At 44.3% G+C, this 20,990-nt stretch overlaps 1 protein-coding gene across 1 annotated transcript in view; it reads left to right on the top strand.

The window, feature by feature from the left end:
* Nucleotides 1-1,168: 1,168 nt before the first annotated feature.
* The window catches only part of LOC126272738 (solute carrier family 52, riboflavin transporter, member 3-B-like), a 99,277-nt gene continuing 79,455 nt past the window's right edge, over nucleotides 1,169-20,990 (top strand). Inside the window, exon 1 of the mRNA XM_049975794.1 lies at nucleotides 1,169-1,272. Within this exon, the coding sequence (XP_049831751.1) occupies nucleotides 1,217-1,272 (56 nt within the window). The 5' untranslated portion in view covers nucleotides 1,169-1,216. The remainder of the gene's footprint in view (nucleotides 1,273-20,990) is intronic.

Consider the following 20,990-nt stretch of genomic DNA (forward strand, 5'->3'; position numbering starts at 1 on the left):
CTGCAACTGCTGTAAACGTTGGTCCGCCTTTCTTCAGGATATCACCTTGGACAGGGATACTCAAACGTTTCCTTTGGCAGAACACTTTGAGAGTCCTGGTACTTTGACGGAACACTTTATTTTGAAGATTAAAAAATTTTAATAAATTGCAGTCACGTGTTTTATTCAGTGATTACTTCAATTTCAAATCAAAACTAGTAACATAAAAATTAATAAAAAAATTCTTAAAAAATAATTAGTATCGTAAAAATGCCGTGGAGAAAATGCCATGTTATTAATAGTGTTTCACGGAGCACTTATTCACTTCCTGCGGCATACAGTTTGGGAAACCCTGATCTAAGGCATGAATGCACAGACCGCGGCCCGTCACCTATCGTTCTTGTACTATTTTTTCTTTACTCATCTTTCACTTCTTCCCGCAAATGAAAGAGTGGGCCATTGTAGAATTTGGCTGTTATGAGCCCAGTTAAACTGGAATTGGGGTATGGGGATCCCAGCTCGGAATAACATCTAATCTCGCGGCATGTTATTTTTAAGCTTACCGCAGCTCTTGCATAGTCACAGTGAGAAATCAGAGGCTCGCAGTCCTACGAAGTCTGGACACCCCTGACCTATGGTAAGTCAAAGGGCCAGTACTGCATCGCATGTTCCTTCATTTCTCCTAAACCCTAAAAGATCTCTTGCTAAATTGATTTCTACCATTCATTCCATATTTGCGTAGATTGCGCGTTATTGTCGCTGTTATACCATTTCTCGGAAAGTTTGTACACAATTCCTCGAGTTTTAGAAGCTCTGACTGTAACATAGTGAACTGTAAAAGTCAGAGATCATGCGTCATTCTGAACCATTAGAATCTGAGATCACTTACCATTCTGGCATTGTAATACTTTCTTATCGTCAAGTACATAGTCTGCGAGATAAATGTGGATCACGGATTTTGGCATAACCCTACAAACCAATCCAACTCCTCCCTGAGCGCCTGCCTAGCGTCTCGATCAGTGCGCCACCTTGCTCGGTGAATATTCCCCTGTCAGCACGGGCCACACTTCTTGCGAAAGCCGGCAGAATGACCGTGCGGGCACGTGCTGGTGGCAGACTGCCGACTTGGGCGAATGGGGGAAGCGAAGTCGCGTGACCGAAGGAGGGGAGAGAAACTCACGCCAGTCTTTTTGCTCGCAGCGTCGGCGTGAATGTCTGGCAGCGGGGACCTTCTAGGATGAGCGGGCAGCCGCAGTCGCGTTGCGGCGGCCGTGACGACCACACGCATCAGAGGTGAGTACGCGCACGGCGCATGCGCGGGCTGTGGCGTGCTACGTCACCACCTCCCAGCTCAAGTTGCGTCATCGGCAGGGTAGCAGGCACCACGTGCTTCAGCCATTCAGTGCAATTTTCCCCTCTCGGCTGGCCACTACTGCACGCGAATAGCTCTGCCGGGTTGCGTCACGTTTGGCAACAAGTTCCTTTCCTTAACGCTGATTTACGAGTCCCACTACAGCTAGAATTTGGATGCTCTGTGAACAACAAGGTTAGTTTCAGACCGCGGAGCCCTTACTATGCACAACTTTGTATGTGGTGATATCTATGCCAAACCAAAATTACACAAGAAAAATTGTTTATCACAAAATAATACTTCCTTCCTGACAAAATACTCACATAATCCACAACTTTTTTTTCCTTTTAAGACGAAATGAAAATCATTGAACACGAAATAAAAATCGTTTGACACGAAAAATTTCACTTCACTTTCAGCACTCCCGAAGTCACAAAGATTTAGTGGTTTAGGCCTATCTCTCTTTCCGTTAAACCGAAGAGACTGAACAACGGCTGCCACTGTTGGTATACCTTCGCTTGCGTATGGGTAAAGGCATTGTCAAAAAACAGTTCATTCACTTTTCGAAATTGGTTATAGGTGTGTTATAATCGGTTAATCGTTCGTCAAAATCAGCGAATTTGTTATAAAAATCGTTTAGTGTTTGCATTTTTATATACAGCTACTATGAATCTGTTTTTATGTGCAATGGCTGAGAAACCAAAGAAGTTCTTACTTTATTAAACTGTCCTACAGTATCACTGTATTACTTCGTCGCAAACGGTGGTGGTTAAGTTGTAGCGTCGGTTAGGGCAGAAGACATTTCGAGATCGTTCAGAGGTCAGATCGCGTCGATATACTCGATGATAACGAATTTGACAATAAAATCAACACTATAGTCCCTCTTCCACTACCTTATAAATGCAGAACATGAGGAAAAAATGCACATCTATTTATATGATCATTCGAGTGGCGAACTGAATGAAACGATGGACGATGTCGAACAGTTTATTGAAATTTTAATGCTAAAGAAGACACTGAAAAAAAAAGCAGGTTTGCCCTAGAAACAACTGTATACTGCATCGAACTTTCAACGCACAGTGTGTGTTTTTCAGAAGGAAATCCAACTACTGAACTATAATCTAACGGTATCGAAAATACAGTGCTCAGTTATTTTTATTTTTCTTGCTTGCATTGTTTAAAACGAAATGAATGGCTCTGAACACTATGGGACTTAACATCTGAGGTCATCAGTCCCCTAGAACTTAGAACTACTTAAACCTAACTAACTTAAGAACATCACACACATCCATGCCCGAGGCAGGATTCGAACCTGCGACCGTAGCGGTCGCGCGGGGTCAGACTGAAGCGCCTAGAACCGCTTGGCCACACAGGCCGGCTGAAATAAATATTTGATCTCTTCAGTACAATGTTAAATGTTCCAATGTAGTTTAAAGTGCACCTCGAAAGACAGAACACGTTGCCACTCTATAAAGAAAATGTTAGCAGATGTGCAAGTCATGCCAAGTACGAGGCGTGTCTGGAAAACTAGCGCGGACTTTTTAAGCCCTTAGCGAACCGCGATTGTAGCTGACTGCTGTGTCATGCTCTGCCATTGGGCGCCACTATGGAGAAAATTGATTATTTTTTATGACATCCGTTCAAGTTCTTTGTTGACCCTTTCACTCAGTTTTTTTTATTACAGAGGCGAGCCAGCTCTCTGACCGAACACACTGAGCTACCGTGCCGACAGATTAGGACACTGCTATACGGGCCGTGAACTTCCGAAAGTGACACCTTATTTATTCGTCACAAGGTTGAGTGCACCGCGTTCTAGACGTCTCACTAACTAAAATTGTGACGGAAACAGACGCACTGACTTCTCACGCGCTTAAGTTCAGAACAAGATTTAGGTAGTTCCTCTTCGACATTTATTAACAAAAATACGATCATAGCGATTACCAAACGAAATTTGTTACTTGACTGAAGACTTCTTGCTAGAAAGGACGCAACATGTTGTCTTGGTTGACGAGTCATCAACAGGTGTCCAAGTAATTTCAGGAACGTCCCAGTTAAGTTTGTTGGGACCCTTGCTGTTGCATATTAATGACGTAATAGTAACCTCAAACTGCATATGATATAGTTATGTATAATAAAGTGCTGTGTCTGAAAAGCTGCACAAATATTCAGTCAAATGTTGATAAGATTTGACAGTGATGCAGAAATTACAACTTGGTGTAAATGTTCAGAAATGTAAAATTGTACACTTCACAAAACGAAAAAAAACTAATATCTTATGACTACAATGTCATCGAGTCACAGTAGAAATCAGTTAAATTGTACAAATACCTGGGTGTTACAGTGTGTAGGGATGTGAAATGGAATGATCACATAGGCTCAGTCATAAGTAAAACAGATGGCAAACATCGATTCATTGGTAAAATGGGGAACATGAAATAAGCATCCAAATTAACTTGGTCACAAAATTCTCATGCGGTCCAAAATTGTTAAGTTATATTGAAAAGTTGCACAATGCCTTTACTTAACAAGTGGTGTTGTATGAACTGTCAAAAATTTATGAATAAATACTGATGATGTGAAAAAACAATATTCCAGCGACTTCTACTGGAAGAAAAAAACCTTGGACCCGTTAATTGTAAAACGTAAACAGGAACCGACATCCTAGACAACGAGACAGCCGTAACAAAATACGAAACATTTATCTGCTAGTATAATGTTTCTGCCCTTACGAAATAAAACAAACGTTGACATCACTAAATAGTTAGTTCAAATTAGGATATTTACTTTCTGTACATCTACTAACATATTGATACTAAGGGTACGTAACATTATAGAAGGGAAGAAAGAAATCTTAATTCCTGGTGGTGCACGAAGTACCCTTACCATGCACTTCGCTGTAGTTTGCTTAGTGCGAGTGAAGCTGTAGGTGGAAGGTCGACGAGGAGGTCATTAGAGACAACACACGTTTTCACAGGACGTGTCATGGTGAAGGAATTTGGCTGTGTTCGTTTCACAGGGAAACTACACAGTATCTGAACCAGGATGAACTGCTCCCGTCTCGAAAGTGAGTCTATTGCCTTAAAGATCGCGCCACCTAGTTGTGGTGTCACCGCCAGACACCACACTTGCTAGGTGGTAGCCTTTAAATCGGCCGCGGTCCGGTAGTATACGTCGGACCCGCGTGTCGCCACTATCAGTGATTGCAGACCGAGCGCCGCCACACGGCAGGTCTAGAGAGACTTCCTAGCACTCGCCCCAGTTGTACAGCCGACTTTGCTTGCGATGGTTCACTGACAAAATACGCTCTCATTTGCCGAGACGATAGTTAGCATAGCCTTCAGCTACGTTATTTGTTTGCTACGACCTAGCAAGGCGTCATTATCAGTTTCTATTGATATTGTAAATCATGTACAGTCAAGACCGACGTTAATCATTAATGGATTAAAGTTAAGTATTCCACCAGCTACGTCCGTTTTTCTAAATTCTAATTTCCTTGTCCTGTTCCAGACTTCACGCCAGCCTGCGTGAGCTAAAACGCGTGCCTTTCGGCCTCCTCTAGTAACGCGGTGTTGGCTCTCCAGGCAACCACAACACTAGTCCGTTTAACAGGCGCATTAGTTAGGTAGAAAATTACTATACCACACATCGACTTTCTTCTCATTTTCTACTTTCTCACCATTAGTCTCCGAACTTTTTTGATAACGAGGAACAAGCTTTTTAAGCCGTCGGTACTGAATTGCATAGCCTGGTCTTTCCATGAAAATGATTCAAATTGCTCTGAGCACTATGGGACTTCTACATCTATGGTCATCAGTCCCTTAGAACTTAGAACTGCTTAAACCTAACTAACCTAAGGACATCACACACATCCATGCCCGAGGCAGGATTCGAACCTGCGACCATAGCAGTCGCGCGGCTCCGGACTGAGCGCATAAAAAAGCTAGACCACCGCGGCCGGCCGGTCTTTCCAGCACACCAGCGCTGTAATTTTCACGACTTCATCAGTATGCAATCACTGAAAAGCAGTTCATTTTTAAGACACGTGTAAAGGAGACAATCGTTGTGAACGAGCTCTTCGGTTCCCTTCTTTGTTCATTTACTGCTTTTACCACCCACGGACCCCATCTATTATATTTGGGCCGCAAATTTTGTTTTCCTTTCGGCTAGAAATGTTTTAACTTTGTTGTGGGCTATGTTTACATGGAATGCACTGCATCCTCTGATCCAACTGAACAGATCACTGACTGTAAATGTAAATGGTTATGTTCGGCTACTTGGAGACCATTTGCAGCCATTCGTGGACTTCATGTTCCTAAACAACGATGGAATTTTTATTATGACAGTGCACCATGGCACCGGTTCGAACAACGTTCTGGACAGTTAGAGAGCATGATCTGATGACTCAGATCTCCCGACATGAATGGCATCGACCACATATGGGACATAATAGAGAGGTCAGTTCGCGCACAAAATCCTAGCGCAGCTACACTTTCACAATTATGGACGGCTATAGAGGCAGTATGGCTCAGTATTTATGCAGGGGACTTCCAGGGACTTCAGTCCGTGCCATGTCGAGATGCTGCACTACGCCGAGCAAAAGGAGGCCTACTTTTCGAAAGAATCAGTCTTGGATTTGCATTTTCTACAACTAATAAATGTAATCTCTCCCGTTATTTTCATTGTGATACACTACTGGCCATTAAAATTTCTACACCACGAAGATGACGTGGTACAGACGCGAAATTTAACCGACAGGAAGGAGATGCTGTGATATGCAAATGATTAGCTTTTCAGAGCATTCACACGAGCTTGGCGCCGGTGGCCACGTGCTGACATGAGGAAAGTTTCCAACCGATTTCTCATACACAAACAGCAGTTGACCGGCGTTGCCTGGTGAAACGTTGCTGTGATGCCTCGTGTAAGGAGGAGAAATTCGTACCAACACGTTTCCGGCTTTGATACAGGTCGGATTGTAGCCTATCGCGATTGCGGTTTATCGTATCGCGACATTGCTGCCCATCGTTGGTCGAGATCCAATGACTGTTAGCAGAATATGGAATCGGTGGGTTCAGGACGGTAATACGGAACGCCGTGCTGGATCCCAACGGCCTCGTATCACTTGCAGTCGGGATGACAGGCATCTTATCCACATGGCTGTAACGGATCGTGCAGCCACGACTCGATTCCTGAGTCAACATATGGGGACGTTTGCAAGACAACAACCATCTGCACGAACAGTTCGACGACGTTTGCAGCAGGATGGAATATCAGCTCGGAGACCATGGCTGCGGTTACCATTGACGCTGCATCACAACAGACAGGAGCACCTGCGATGGTGTACTCAGCGACGCAAAATGTCATTTTTTCGGACGAATCCAGGTTCTGTTTACAGCATCATGATGGTCGCATCCGAGTTTGGCGACATCGCGGTGAACGCACATTGGAAGAGTGTATTCGTCATCGCCATACTGGCGTATCACCCGGCGTGATGGTATGGGGTGCCATCGGTTACACGTCTCGGTCACTTCTTGTTCGCATTGACGGCACTTCGAACAGTGGACGTTACATTTCAGATGTGTTACGACACGTGCATCTACCCTTCATTCGATCCCTGCGAAACCCTACATTTCCGCAGGATAATGCACGACCGCATGTTGTAGGTCCTGTACGGGCCTTTCTGCATACAGAAAAAGATCGACTGCTGCCCTGGCCAGCACATTCTCCAGATCTCTCACCAACTGAAAACGTCTGGTCAATGGTGGCCGAGCAACTGGCTCGTCACAATACGCCCGTCACTACTCTGGATGAACTGTGGTATCGTGTTGAAGCTGCATGGGCAGCTGTACCTGCACATGTCATCCAAGCTCTGTTTGACTCAATGCCCAGGCGTATCAAGGCCGTTATTAAGACCAGAGGTGGTTGTTCTGGTTACTGATTTCTCAGGATCTATGCACCCAAATTGCGTGAAAATGTAATCATATGTCAATTCTAGCATAATATATTTGTCCAATGAATACCCGTTTATCATCTGCATTTCTTCTTGGTGTAGCAATTTTAATGGCCAGTAGTGTAGGTATTCAAAATGTGTGTGGATTCCTAAGGGACCAAACTGCTCAGGTCATCGGTCCCTAGACTTACACACTACTTAAACTAACTTATGCTAAGAACAACACACACACACACTTCCGAGGGAGGATTCGAACCTCCGGCGGGAGGTTCGCGTCACGCAATCCGTGACATGGCGCCCAAGACCGCGCGGCCACTCCGCGCGGCTCAGATAGGTGTAGTTTGTCATTTCACTGATTTCTAGTTTAGGTCTTGGCGTTACAGACTGTTTGTACACTGCTTCCCTAACGCAAGGATCGATTTCTTTCATGGCTTTAACTCCACTTCGATTCATGATGGTGGTTTTATTCGGCCTCGAAAGTTTCTGTGCTTTTTCTAATATGCGATAAACAAGATAACCGCTTCTACTGATGAGGCTGTAGTGCTTCAGCAGTATCAGGATTTCTCCAGTGAACCTCAGTGAGGCGTGTGCTACCCCGCACCACTTTTGCGTGGACGTTCCACTTAATTTCGCTCCGGCAGTGTACTCATAGATATTTTACGCTTGTTACTGTTTCCTGTGATTTATCGCCAGCAGTGTAATCGAACATTATCTGGCCTTTCCGCTTGTTTATGCACAATGCACAGGAATGCAGGTCTTCCTGCACTTTGTTAGAGTTTTCAGGCGTTACAGCTTTCCTACATGCAGCAGCATCATCCGCGAATATCTTCACCAGGTCAGTCAAATCAGTTGAGGCACTGGGACTCATAAGGGCCCAAAGCACAAAGTTTTGGTAAAAATAGATATTTGTAACTGGCAAAAATAGCTATTTGTAATTGGAAAAATAGATATTTGTGAAGATCCATTTCGCAAGCAAACCACCAGTGTCACTGGTTTGACTTTGTCTCAACACCCTACATTTCCTATAAAAATCGTGTACCCACTCTGTGTTTCAAAGTTCTGATTATTATTAGAATTATTATTATTAATGTTGATCTACAAAATTTTCAAATATAGGCTTGTAGCAATAGCGCCTTTTTGACTATTGTATTGTTTGTAATTAATATTAAAGTAGAATTAGAACATGCAGAACAGATATTTAATTCACCACACATGCAATTATGACATATCCCAACACTTCAGCCCGCATCTCGTGGTCGTGCGGTAGTGTTCTCGCTTCCCACGCCCGGGTTCCCGGGTTCGATTCCCGGCGGGGTCAGGGATTTTCTCTGCCTCCTGATGGCTGGGTGTTGTGTGATGTCCTTAGGTTAGTTAGGTTTAAGTAGTTCTAAGTTCTAGGGAACTGATGACCGTAGATGTCAAGTCCCATAGTGCTCAGAGCCATTTGAACCATTTGAACCGACACTTCATGGTCCTCGCTACGACCATCTTCATTAAAACATTCTCTGGTTTGGGGTTCAGATAAAGTTGTCTGTTCACTTCAGGTGTCAAATCTAATAGTTTTGTTAAGTGTTTGTGTTTCATATTTGATCCAGTAGTATTTCAAGGTTGATATTTGGCTTCTGCCTACGTATTTGAGCACTAGATTTTGCAAACTGAAGAGAAATAACAAACTGTAATCTCCATCGGTGTGACCTGACGAAAATGGTCGTCTTCCACGACTCGATTGAAGAAAATGCAGGACGGAAAAGCTGAAAGTAGCACCTAAAGTGTAAAGGAAATGAGTGAAATGGGCTTATCATTTATTAACAATGAAAAATGCTGTGAAGTATTTTTCACAGCATTTGTAAAAGATGCTGAAAGTGACCCGTTGCAATATCAGTACACATCTGTGTATGTCTAAACACACTCAGATACACCTATTGTAAAGTTTAAGTATCTATGGCGGCAACTTCACGACTGATGTTGCCTTTTAGTTCGTGAATTGTGGGTGGATTTCTTTCATAGACCTTGCTCTTCAATTGTTCACACAGGAAGGAATCTTATGTTGTTAGACCCGACGAACGTGGTGGCCATAAATGTTAGCTGACAGTTCCACCCTCATTGAGGACATCATGGATTCGTTCCACGGTACCTTAGCCGCGCGAGATTAGCCTAGCGGTCTCAGGCGCTGCCGTCGTGGACTGTGCGGCTGGTCCCGGCGGAGGTTGGAGTCCTCCCTCGGGCATGAGTGTGTGTGTTTGTCCTTAGGATAATTTAGGTTAAGCAGTGTGTAAGCTTAGGGACTGATAATCTTAGCAGTAAAGTCCCATAAGATTTCACACGCAGTGAACATTTGAACAGTGTACCTTAGACGTGTGGCATCTCGCACCATCGTGCTGCAAGCAGCAATTGTCTTTCATATTCAGTAAGTTGAGCACAAAATGTATCAAAAGTCTTCATATATGCAACCGTGTTGAGGGAAGTATAAAAAATATCGGCCCAATGATGTATTTGTGATTTCCAGCTGCACAGCACTAAACGCCGATTTTTTCATTATAGAGTGTTGCTGACAACTTAGGATTCTCCGTTGTCCTGTACCTCGTGTTCTGTGAATTCACATGACCGGAATGATGAAACCATGCTTTATCACTCATGATATAATGGAAAGGGCCTAATAAACCATGGTTGATGTTATTCAAAAGCCGCGTGCAGTAATCTACACGCTCCTGACTGTAATTCTTCCGTAATTGCTCCACAAGGCTTCAAGTTAAGGCTTTTCAATATCCGCTGGCAGCTCCTACTTAATGCTCGTGTTGAGCCAGTTTACGTGTAGACGTCTTTGGGCTCTGAACAATTCTTCGGCGAAAGTCTGCAGTAACTTCTGGTGTGCGACCTGAAGGTTTTTTTTTTTTCGTTTTACTTTTTTCACAGATTGTTAAGTTCATCAATTTTTATACAGACTAAATTGCTCTCTTTGTTGGTAGATAGTGCTCTATCCGGATATTTGAACCCGAAAACTTCGCGAGTTTCCTTAATTGAACCTGTTTTCACATATGCTTCCACAACTGCAATTGTTTCTTCTATCGAGAAAGACATTTTACAGACCGCAAAGAGAAACGTCTAACTTCACTGATAAAATAAACTGAAATGCTGACAGAAAAGTGCTAGCAGTCGACTATTGCGTGAAATTGTCTATTGTTGTAGCTGTTTACTCTATTTCAGAAGTCGAAATGTTGCATTCGCATTCAAAGATAAGGCGGGCTACTTTTAACTTCTCCTCCCAGTAGTACGTTTAAACAGCAGTTGATGGCAATCTATTGAAAACTTCAGCATTGTAAAATTTCTAAAATGTACATTTTTCCAACAGACTTCAACTTTTGGTTTGATAGAGAGATCGGTAACACTCCTAAACGTTCTGAGATCTTGTCCATTTTAAAGACTGCAATCCTGAAATCATGGAACATGGGCTTATAATAAGGCTTGCCTTAAAGAGCTTCCATCAGAGAAACTAGTGAAACAGCTTTTCTTAAATATTGGTATATACAGTGTCGTAGTAGTACAGAACTTAGGTGAGCCAAGTTCAACAGATGTCAAGACCATGCATACATGTTACAGTCTCAAAATCGACGATGGTGTAGTTTAGTTCCTTACGGATCGCAGCACCTCATTTAAATATATCCTGAATAGTGTTGCTCCTATAACTCTGCCTTGGGGTAATCCGAAAGTTACCGTACTTTTATAACTGATGACGTCGCCCCAATAGGAACAACGTGCTTAGGTCTGTGTGATAGCGTTTTCTGAATACAGACAGTCCGATATTGCTTAAGTTTGTCTGTTTTTCCCTAAACGACTGTGTGAAACCGTACCGGACGCCTTCTGAACAACAACGAGCAATACATTAATATGTCGGTGTTTTCTACGAATAATCCTATGAGTCTCGTTGGCAAAATGTGCGAGCCGAGTTACCCGCAAAGCAGATTTTGCGTCTCACTGTATGCAAGCGTGAGAGATTGACGTTAGTGAATTATGTCTGTGGTTGTGTGCATATTTTTGGCATCTTTACGTGCTTTACTTGGGTGTACCCTAGTGTGTCTCTGAAAAGACATGGAGAGTGTCCCATACATATTGACCACCCCATATAACTTGTTGTTCAGAAGCAAAATAAAAACTGTAGCAAGTAAATGTTCTGCAGCTACCAGGACAGCATTAACCATGATCATGAATGTCTTTCTTGTAACTCTGTTTGTTAGGAAGATGTGAAAAGCAGCACGTCTTCGTTAAATAGAACATTACAAAATTTATTCGGTAATCCACTTTCTCTCCTCAATATCTTTTCAAAACCATATCACAGTTTACTAATCACGTAAACATGCCTTTATTAAACACTTAACACCAAACTGACTCTCCTGCTCTAGCACCCGAGGTAACTTGCGAGAGTTGACAGCAAGCATATGGAAACGTATGGAAAACGCACACTGGTAACTCAGTCAACCCTTCAGTTGAACGTTTATGTGAGTACATCAAAGAAGAACTTAAGCCATCAACTGAAAACAGTTGCCCGAATGACTGGTGCGCATTTTCCACATACACTCCTGGAAATGGAAAAAAGAACACATTGACACCGGTGTGTCAGACCCACCATACTTGCTCCGGACACTGCGAGAGGGCTGTACAAGCAATGATCACACGCACGGCACAGCGGACACACCAGGAACCGCGGTGTTGGCCGTCGAATGGCGCTAGCTGCGCAGCATTTGTGCACCGCCGCCGTCAGTGTCAGCCAGTTTGCTGTTGCATACGGAGGTCCATCGCAGTCTTTAACACTGGTAGCATGCCGCGACAGCGTGGACGTGAACCGTATGTGCACTTGACGGACTTTGAGCGAGGGCGTATAGTGGGCATGCGGGAGGCCGGGTGGACGTACCGCCGAATTGCTCAACACGTGGGGCGTGAGGTCTCCACAGTACATCGATGTTGTCGCCAGTGGTCGGCGGAAGGTGCACGTGCCCGTCGTTCTGGGACCGGACCGCAGCGACGCACGGATGCACGCCAAGACCGTAGGATCCTACGCAGTGCCGTAGGGGACCGCACAGCCACTTCCCAGCAAATTAGGGACACTGTTGCTCCTGGGGTATCGGCGAGGACCATTCGCAACCGTCTCCATGAAGCTGGGCTACGGTCCCGCACACCGTTAGGCCGTCTTCCGCTCACGCCCCAACATCGTTCAGCCCGCCTCCAGTGGTGTCGCGACAGGCGTGAATGGAGGGACGAATGGAGACGTGTCGTCTTTAGCGATGAGAGTCGCTTCTGCCTTGGTGCCAATGATGGTCGTATGAGTGTTTGGCGCCGTGCAGGTGAGCGCCACAATCAGGACTGCATACGACCGAGGCACACAGGGCCAACACCCGGCATCATGGTGTGGGGAGCGATCTCCTACACTGTCCGTACACCTCTGGTGATTGTCGAGGGGACACTGAATAGTGCATTGTACATCCAAACCCTCATCGAACCCATCGTTCTACCATTCCTAGACCGGCAAGGGAACTTGCTGTTCCAACAGGACAATGCACGTCCGCATGTATCCCGTGCCACCCAACGTGCTCTAGAAGGTGTAAGTCAACTACCCTGGCCAGCAAGATCTCCGGATCTGTCCCCCATTGAGCATGTTTGGGACTGGATGAAGCGTCGTCTCACGCGGTCTGCACGTCCAGCACGAACGCTGGTCCAACTGAGGAGCCAGGTGGAAATGGCATGGCAAGCCGTTCCACAGGACTACATCCAACATCTCTACGATCGTCTCCACGGGAGAATAGCAGCCTGCATTGCTGCCAAAGTGGATATACACTGTACTAATGCCGACATTGTGCATGCTCTGTTGCCTGTGTCTATGTGCCTGTGGTTCTGTCAGTGTGATCATGTGATGTATCTGACCCCAGGAATGTGTCAATAAAGTTTCCCCTTCCTGGGACAATGAATTCACGGTGTTCTTATTTCAATTTGCAGGAGTGTATTTGCATATGTTTACTTTCAACTTTAGCAAGTGGACGAGCTACGTTACTGTGGTTACATGGGCTGTGTGCTAGTGTAGGGGTATCAGTTTTGTGTTAGGAGTTCAACAACGGATATTGACGTGAATGGCACACTGTGATCATCTTTAACGATCGTTTCATTTATGCTCACGTTATATGATGTTTAGATGCTGTGAAGTGAAGCTTACACCCGTATTTTGGACGTCTAATCTACATCATAGCTTCACTGCACTTGCCAGTCATATAAGTTTCCAATCTTTTTATGTATCGTAGATATGTTCTCACACTTACTTACGAGACAACTGATTTATATAAGCCAATAGGTATTTTTTGATTTCTCTGCTATGCCCATCCCGCCTGGGTCTTCGCCCCTCCTACCTTTTACAAATTCCTTCAAATCCTAGAACACCATGCGCTCTGCCTCGCATATCGCATCTGCCTCCCCTCCCCCACACAGATCCTGTATGACCTCATTCCATTCCCGCACCTCCTCCATTTCCTCGAATAAATACGGATCCTCTACACCTCACACAAACTTGATCCCCCTCACCCACTTGTGTATCCCATCCTCTTCCATCCCCGTCCACTGCCACGCAGGTATTCCCAAGTCCCACCTGCTCTCCATCTCTCTACTCTCCATACCCTCGCCCAAGGTGGCTTCCGCCAACTTCCCCTCCCTGATGATGCCCTCATCCCCTCCATCTACCCCTCCTACCAACTTTGATCCTCCCCTTCCACCCCCTATATTTTTTCCCAAGGGCACCCTCTCTCCCTACCCTCCTGCCCCCTTCCTCCCTCCCTCCTCTCCCCTGGGTTTCCCCTTCCCCCTACCTTCTTTCCTACCCCTAACCTCTCGTCTGCCACTGTCATCTACACCCGCCCCTCTCCCTCCACCCCCACCTTTTCTCTTTGGCAGGTCCCTGGACTCGTACACGACCAGTGAACATTCACGCACTGGAGATCATTGTCATCGGTTTTTTGTGTGTCAACGTGTTAGTGCCTTAGTGTTTCACCGTCCGTGCACCTCTACTCCACGTTCACATGTGTCGTTTCTGTCATCTATGTTCGAGTATCAGTGCTGAACTTTTTTTTATTTCACTACGTCTGTGAACGGCTCCATGTGTTTTACTTTGTGTGTCTACTGTTTGTTATCCATCGTTTTCTTTTTGCTTTTCTATCTCTTCATCTGTACTAATTGTAATGTCTGTGGCCAAAGAGCGGTGTCGTTTTGCCCCTGCCGGCCTACCTTGTATAAGGTATAAAATGACAATAAAGGGAAAAAAATGACAATCAGTCGACCCTCTGTTAAGTTAATATGGCTAAGACTTCGGCTCCTCCCTCACCACGACCCCCACGTCCTCGAACGCAATGCACTCAGCCTAGCCTTTTGGGTCTGCTTACCTTCCCCCACCCGAATCCTCTGTCAGCATATAAAATTCCCCGCCCTACTGCTAGATCTTGACACTTGCGAGTATTCTGCGTTACCTGTAAGTTTGACATTGCCCACCCACTAGTTTTCACCAGCCCAGTGATTCTGATACCCAACTGAGCCCCTTCCACCACGCTTCTGCAGCACTAACCTTCACACTGTCCACATCCTCTCCAAACGAATTGCATTCTGATGTATACCCTTCCTACCAAATCTAAAGGAAACCACCCCATCTCCCCTGGTCCCTGCAAGCTTCCTCTCCACTCTTCTCTGCCCACATCCTGAGGCTTGGCCCGCAACTGCACCTTCTCAAATCCTTCCTCCAAACATTCAACCACATAAAAACCCTCCTACGCACTACCCTTGTTGCTATGTTCCCACAATACCCTTATCCCTGGCAGTTTACATCCACTCGTCACTTCACTCATCCATTTATCGATTTTCATCAGTCACCACATCGGCCTTTTACCTTTTAACTAACGCAACTGGCCATCTGTTTTTACCTATTCGCATGAAACACAACTCTTCCGTTCATCTGTATCTATATTTTAATTAGACAACGAATCAGACTTTTATACTTTCATTTATGCAGCTGATCATCTGACTTTTTATTGTGCAAAACCTTCATATTTGTCAATCACTATGTCCAATTTTTATCCTATGTTTTAAATTTTTTATTCTCACGTGGCTGAAGAGCGGCAAATTGTATCCACTGACAGCAACCCCCCCCCCCAGCCCATACTGGGGTACGAGGATAAAATAACAATAAAGAAAAAAATTTCGACAATGACTTGTGTTTCACACAAGGCAGACGATTTTTGACGTTGTAACACTTGAAAATGGCCTAAGGCCGAAATCTAGATAGAGAAATACACTCATTATACAAAGTCAAATCGTGGAAACATCTTTTTGTTAAACAACATTTACTTGATGCAATTTTTTGTTTTGCTTCTCAACAAAAGCTTATTTGGGGTGGTCAAGATAATTGGACATTGTGTGTAATTCGATTTGGTCCATTACAACCGGCCGCTGTGACCGAGCGGTTCTACACGCTTCAGTCCGGAACCGCGCTACTGCTACGGTCCCAGGTTCGAATCCTGCCTCGGGCATGGATATATGTGGGGTCCTTAGATTAGTTAGGTTTAAGTAGTTCTAAGTCTAAGGAACTGATGACCTCAGATGTTAAGTCCCATAGTGCTTAGATCCATTTTTTTCCATTACAAATGGTTTGTGAAAGCCTGCGTCTGTATAAACAGTAGGTTTGTTTATGAAATAACTTTTCTGCTACCAGTCAAGACTTTCCTTATAATTATATTTTGCACGACACGTTTGGGAAGTTATTCCCATTATCAAGTGAGTGTTCTGAGTGCTACGCCATTTACTCTCGATGTTTTTTTGGATGTGTGAGGTACTGCAGTGTTCTGCTGTCTTTACGATTATATATAAAATTGTGCACAATTTAATTAGTGATCGATCTTCGTATAGAGTTGGTGGTGAAATTTTAAAAGAACTTCTACTTGCGGTTTTCTTGTGCTGCACTTGTGCAGAAACTCAAACGTACTAAACTTCACACACAAATTTCTGTACACAATGCGCAATGAAAATAGCAGTAGCACATGAACAAAGAGCTACATAGATGTTTTTAAATGAAATCAACAGAGATAACTCTATAGGACTTCCAGAGAGTATTTATACTTTCGTACGGAGAGTATCTATCTTGATAATCGGGATCATCATGTGCTTCTATATATTGTCTTGCAATTGTATTTATTCCTGTGTTTCACTATTTTTATTTAACATGGTACAATTAGTAGAACAGTCATTACATGCAATGTCATAGTCAAGTATGATTATTTAGATACCTGTTAATCAAAAGCCGATTTACGTAGCTGAAACTTTATCTACATCTTTCTTTGACTCTTTGCTAAGAAATTGTATAGGTGCCTGTGCATCATATATCTTTTGTCGTTGACAAGGTTTCCGCCTTGATTTGGAGGGAGTTAGTATGCCGAAGATACCATTTCTTACAGTTTTGTCGTATTTTGCTGTCTTCGGTGGTAGCTAAAGAGAACCAGGTGAATGTCGTCTTCGACGCAGCAGTCACAATACGGAGATGGGACTATTCTGAGTCGATAAAAGTAATAGCGGAACCTCCAGCGATAAATGTAACCTGTGATATTGTCACTTGGAAGTTACTGTTGCACTCACTTTTGTCATAGCATGGATACTGCTGTAAAACCTTTTCCTCTACTTACGCAATATGCGTGTAGCTTTTCATTGCTCTGATTTTTAATTTGGGTGCTGACAGTACAGAGAACGTTATACTGTCCGTTATATTTCATTGATCCAGACTATACGGCTTTGTGAGCCGAGGCATTGACTTCTTCATTGCCCCTAATTCCACCGTGACCTTTTGGCCAGAATGTGATTATGGTTTTATTTTGGCTTGGAAGCTACTGTGCATCTTCTACGACGCCCTACGCAAGATAATTGTTTGTGGTGTTGTAGTTCTTTAACATCATCAGAGCCGATCATGAGTCTGATGACATCAATATTGTATCCTCCGAGAACCCTTTCGTTTAGCTGAGTACCTCTAGGATTGTTCTGAGTTCAGCTGTAAGGATGGATGCTACTGTCGGTATTGTAAATTTGTTTTCCCTGTGGCATCATACTGTAGAAGAGTACACTACCTACTCCACCGCAGTTTATGGAAGCGTTACTGTAAGTCGATCTAGCAGGCAGCACTGAGATAAGTTCTGGCCAGGATCTGTTCACTGATTTGGTCACAGGTGAAAGACAAAATGCACGAATGTTTGGTACAGCTGTGGTATTTGAATACAATGTATAGAAACAGTTGAGATTCTGGAAGGTGGCATAGGACTTCCTAACATAAATCTGCTAGAGATGGAAATTGTTTCTTCAACAATACCTGTAAACATGCCACTTAATCGTGTATTTGGGGTCTTAGCGAATAGTCCTGTATCTCCAGCATGATGGTGTTGGAATGAATCAGCAGGTTAAAATGGCTCTGAGCACTATGGGACTTAACTTCTAAGGTCATAAGTCCCCTAGAACTACTTAAACCTAACTAACCTAAGGACATCACACACATCCATGCCCGAGGCAGGATTCGAACCTGCGACCGTAGCGGTCGCGCGGTTCCAGACTGTAGCACCTAGAACCGCTCGGCCATCTCGGCCGGCTCTTTCTGATTACATTGACCATTATAAAAACCGTCTTAAGTTGCGCAGGAAGAACATTTATTTATCGATGACCAATTAGGACTGCTTGTCCATTATCATATCAGCCACAAATGTTAGTCTTACGTTGTAACAGTCACACAAGCGGAAAATTGAGCATGAAATCAATAAGTGAGTGGATAACGTGGCCTCCAGATGTACTCATTCACTCTGATAGCGATGAGCGCATGTGGAGGTCACGTTATCTACAATCACACTTATTAATTTATGACCAGTTTTCTGCTTATATGACTGGTGTGCCGCAAGATTTATACTTTTGGCTGATTTGATAATGGCTATGGAGTCCGAAACCGGACATCAATAAATTAATATTCTTCCAGTGCAGCTTAAGACGATTTTCGTTACTGTTTTCCAGTAGTCTGTTTTGTGTTCATTTGGTAAGTACTTTTCCCGTTCGGCTATTGTGAAAGATCGTTTCTGCGTGCTCTTCTGCTACAGTATTTCCCATCAAATCACAGTTTGACTGCGTGGTGATTCTGCTGTCGCCGGCTGCACTCGCAATGCCTGCAGTTGACTCATGACACGATGGTTGTCCAGAAAGTAAGTTCCGATCGTTTCCGAAATGGAAACCTCAGTGAAAACCAGAAACGTTTTATTTGCAACAGTTTGGTAACCTCCCACCTACTTCTCTACATAGCCGCCGCTCCAACTTCGAATTTTGTCGTAGTGTTGTATCAACTTTCCAATATCCTAGTCATAGAAAGCATCCTCCTGTGCTTTCGGCCAGTTATCTGCACTGGTCTGCAGCTCGTTGTCTGCGGAAAAATTTTGTCTTCATAGACAGCGGTTCTTGTGAACAGAGATGAGACTCAGGGTGAGCCTGTTACGGACTGCATTGTGGGTGATCAAACACTTCTAATCGAAAACGCTGCAGAAGCGTCTTCATTGTCCCTGCAACGTGCGGCCGAAATTTGGCATGAAGAAGGAACTGCTCGACAGTTGTGTTACATGGGGTGCATGACACAGGCGAAATCTCTAACCGGGCCCTCATACATGGCAGGAGACGCTATTCCCTATGCATCTTTACGTGCTCACTGTTCACTCAAAATTGAAAAGAGCGACGCGACACGATCGACGGGCCTACTAGAGACACTGCTCAACACATCTGTGCAAAGCTTTACCGGATTTACCCAGTGGTTTCCATTTCGCGACAGATCAGAACTTACTTTCTGGACAACCCCCGTATCCAGCGTCGACGACACTGGTGACACATGGTAATACTCACTAGGTTTTTTGAGTGTAAGGTACCGTGGTTGTGTGCATGCATGAATTGTGCCTGCCTTCATAGTTACCACTGTGCGTAACGACTCACTCCACTTCCTCTGCTGCTCTGAAATATTCCAGGCTATACCCCATACCGCCTGTGAGCTTCCTTGTGATGCGACTGTTCACTGAGGCGTCTCGGAGTGGACTGCGACTGCTGGGAATTTACCCGAGTCCTATGTGAGAATGGCCCTACGACTGCTGCGTGGCCAATGGTAAATATAAGCCCGAACACGCGTTTGTGACGTCAGCAATGTAGTGTTCGTCGCCAACGAGATATACGGCCTTGCAACGAAGTTGTGACGTCACATTAGTGGTCTTGTCCACCATATTTCGTGAACGCTCGGCTGCGTGCAGGGCCGAAGAGATATCAGTATGTAGTTGCGAATATACCCACTAAAGGTCTTAATTTTGTCCTGTGCTCTCGAGAACTTACATGCATTTAAACACGCAGGCCGGCCGGTGTGACCGAGAGGTTCTAGGCGCTACAATGTGGAACCGCGCGACCGCTACTGTCGCAGGTTTGAATCCTGCCTCGGGCATGGATGTGTGTGCTGTCCTTAGATTAGTTAGGTTTAAGTAGTTCTAAGTTCTAGGGGACTGATGACCACAGAAGTTAAGTCCCATGGTGCTCAGAGCCTTTGAGCCATTTTTAAACATGCAGTCAATAATTATTAAACTCGTCTGAAATATTTACTCGCTCAAACGCCGAAGACGGCTGCTGGCACTTATAAGACATGCAGAGTCACGTGCTGTGACGTACGCGCCGCGGCCTGTCTTTCTCGTAGACCTAGTGTGCTGTTCGCGGCCAATGATAAATACAGGCGGCCAATATGAATGTGTCGTGAGCGATGTAGATCTATGGTCAACGAGCATTTCCGAGGCAGAACTCTTGAGCTATTGAGAGCGTGTTCGAAGTTTGGTAGAAGTGTGATGCTTTTTGGAAGAAAAGATTTTAGCAGTCTATTGGTGACATTGGAAGTCATTGTTGCAAGAGCTCAAAGATCTTTTATCAAAGCCCTTTCGTCAAATATTTGACAGTGTGGTAGGGCAGCTTTTATCAAAGATCTTTGATAAAACTTACAGTGAGGCCCTAACTTTGATAAAAGTTCGCCATTGTATACATGACGCTTCGCTTGCTTTAGTACATTTAAGCTACAAAATGAAGAAATACAAGGTGTACATAAGGTCCGGGAACACTTCCAATTATTTGTTGCACAAGAACTAAACATTGTACAGATGTCATACATATTGCATTTTGAAGAGAACCTCTAAAAGTTTTTTTTTCTTTTTACAAACATTCGATATGCGAACCATAAGTGACCCGGGAGACGTCAATCCGATAATCGAATTTTTGCGGTACCCGTCCCAGCATGGCATCGTCGACTGGCAGTCGCTTCCAGTATTCTCTCCTGGAGCTCTCCTACACCACGTGGTAGAGGCGGTACACCAGATCTTTAATATATCCCCACGGGGAGGTCATTTCATGAAACAGCCGTCCCTTTCTGTAGCACGGCCGATCCATCGCCATGTTTGCGACTAGCGCTGACCATAGCCAAATTACGAAACTACGCTGTGGCGGTATGCATGGAAAAAGAAACTCTTCAAAATGACATATGTATGATATCTATATAGTGTTCGGTTCTTGTGCAATAAATAATTGAAAGACTGTATATTTGATGCGTGGTTAGCACTATACTGATTATTACAAAGTATGGAGAATTCATAATACAAAGCACGCCGACTACAA

The sequence above is a fragment of the Schistocerca gregaria genome, chromosome 5 (genome assembly GCF_023897955.1).
Source record: "Schistocerca gregaria isolate iqSchGreg1 chromosome 5, iqSchGreg1.2, whole genome shotgun sequence".
NCBI classification, from domain to species: domain Eukaryota; kingdom Metazoa; phylum Arthropoda; class Insecta; order Orthoptera; family Acrididae; genus Schistocerca; species Schistocerca gregaria.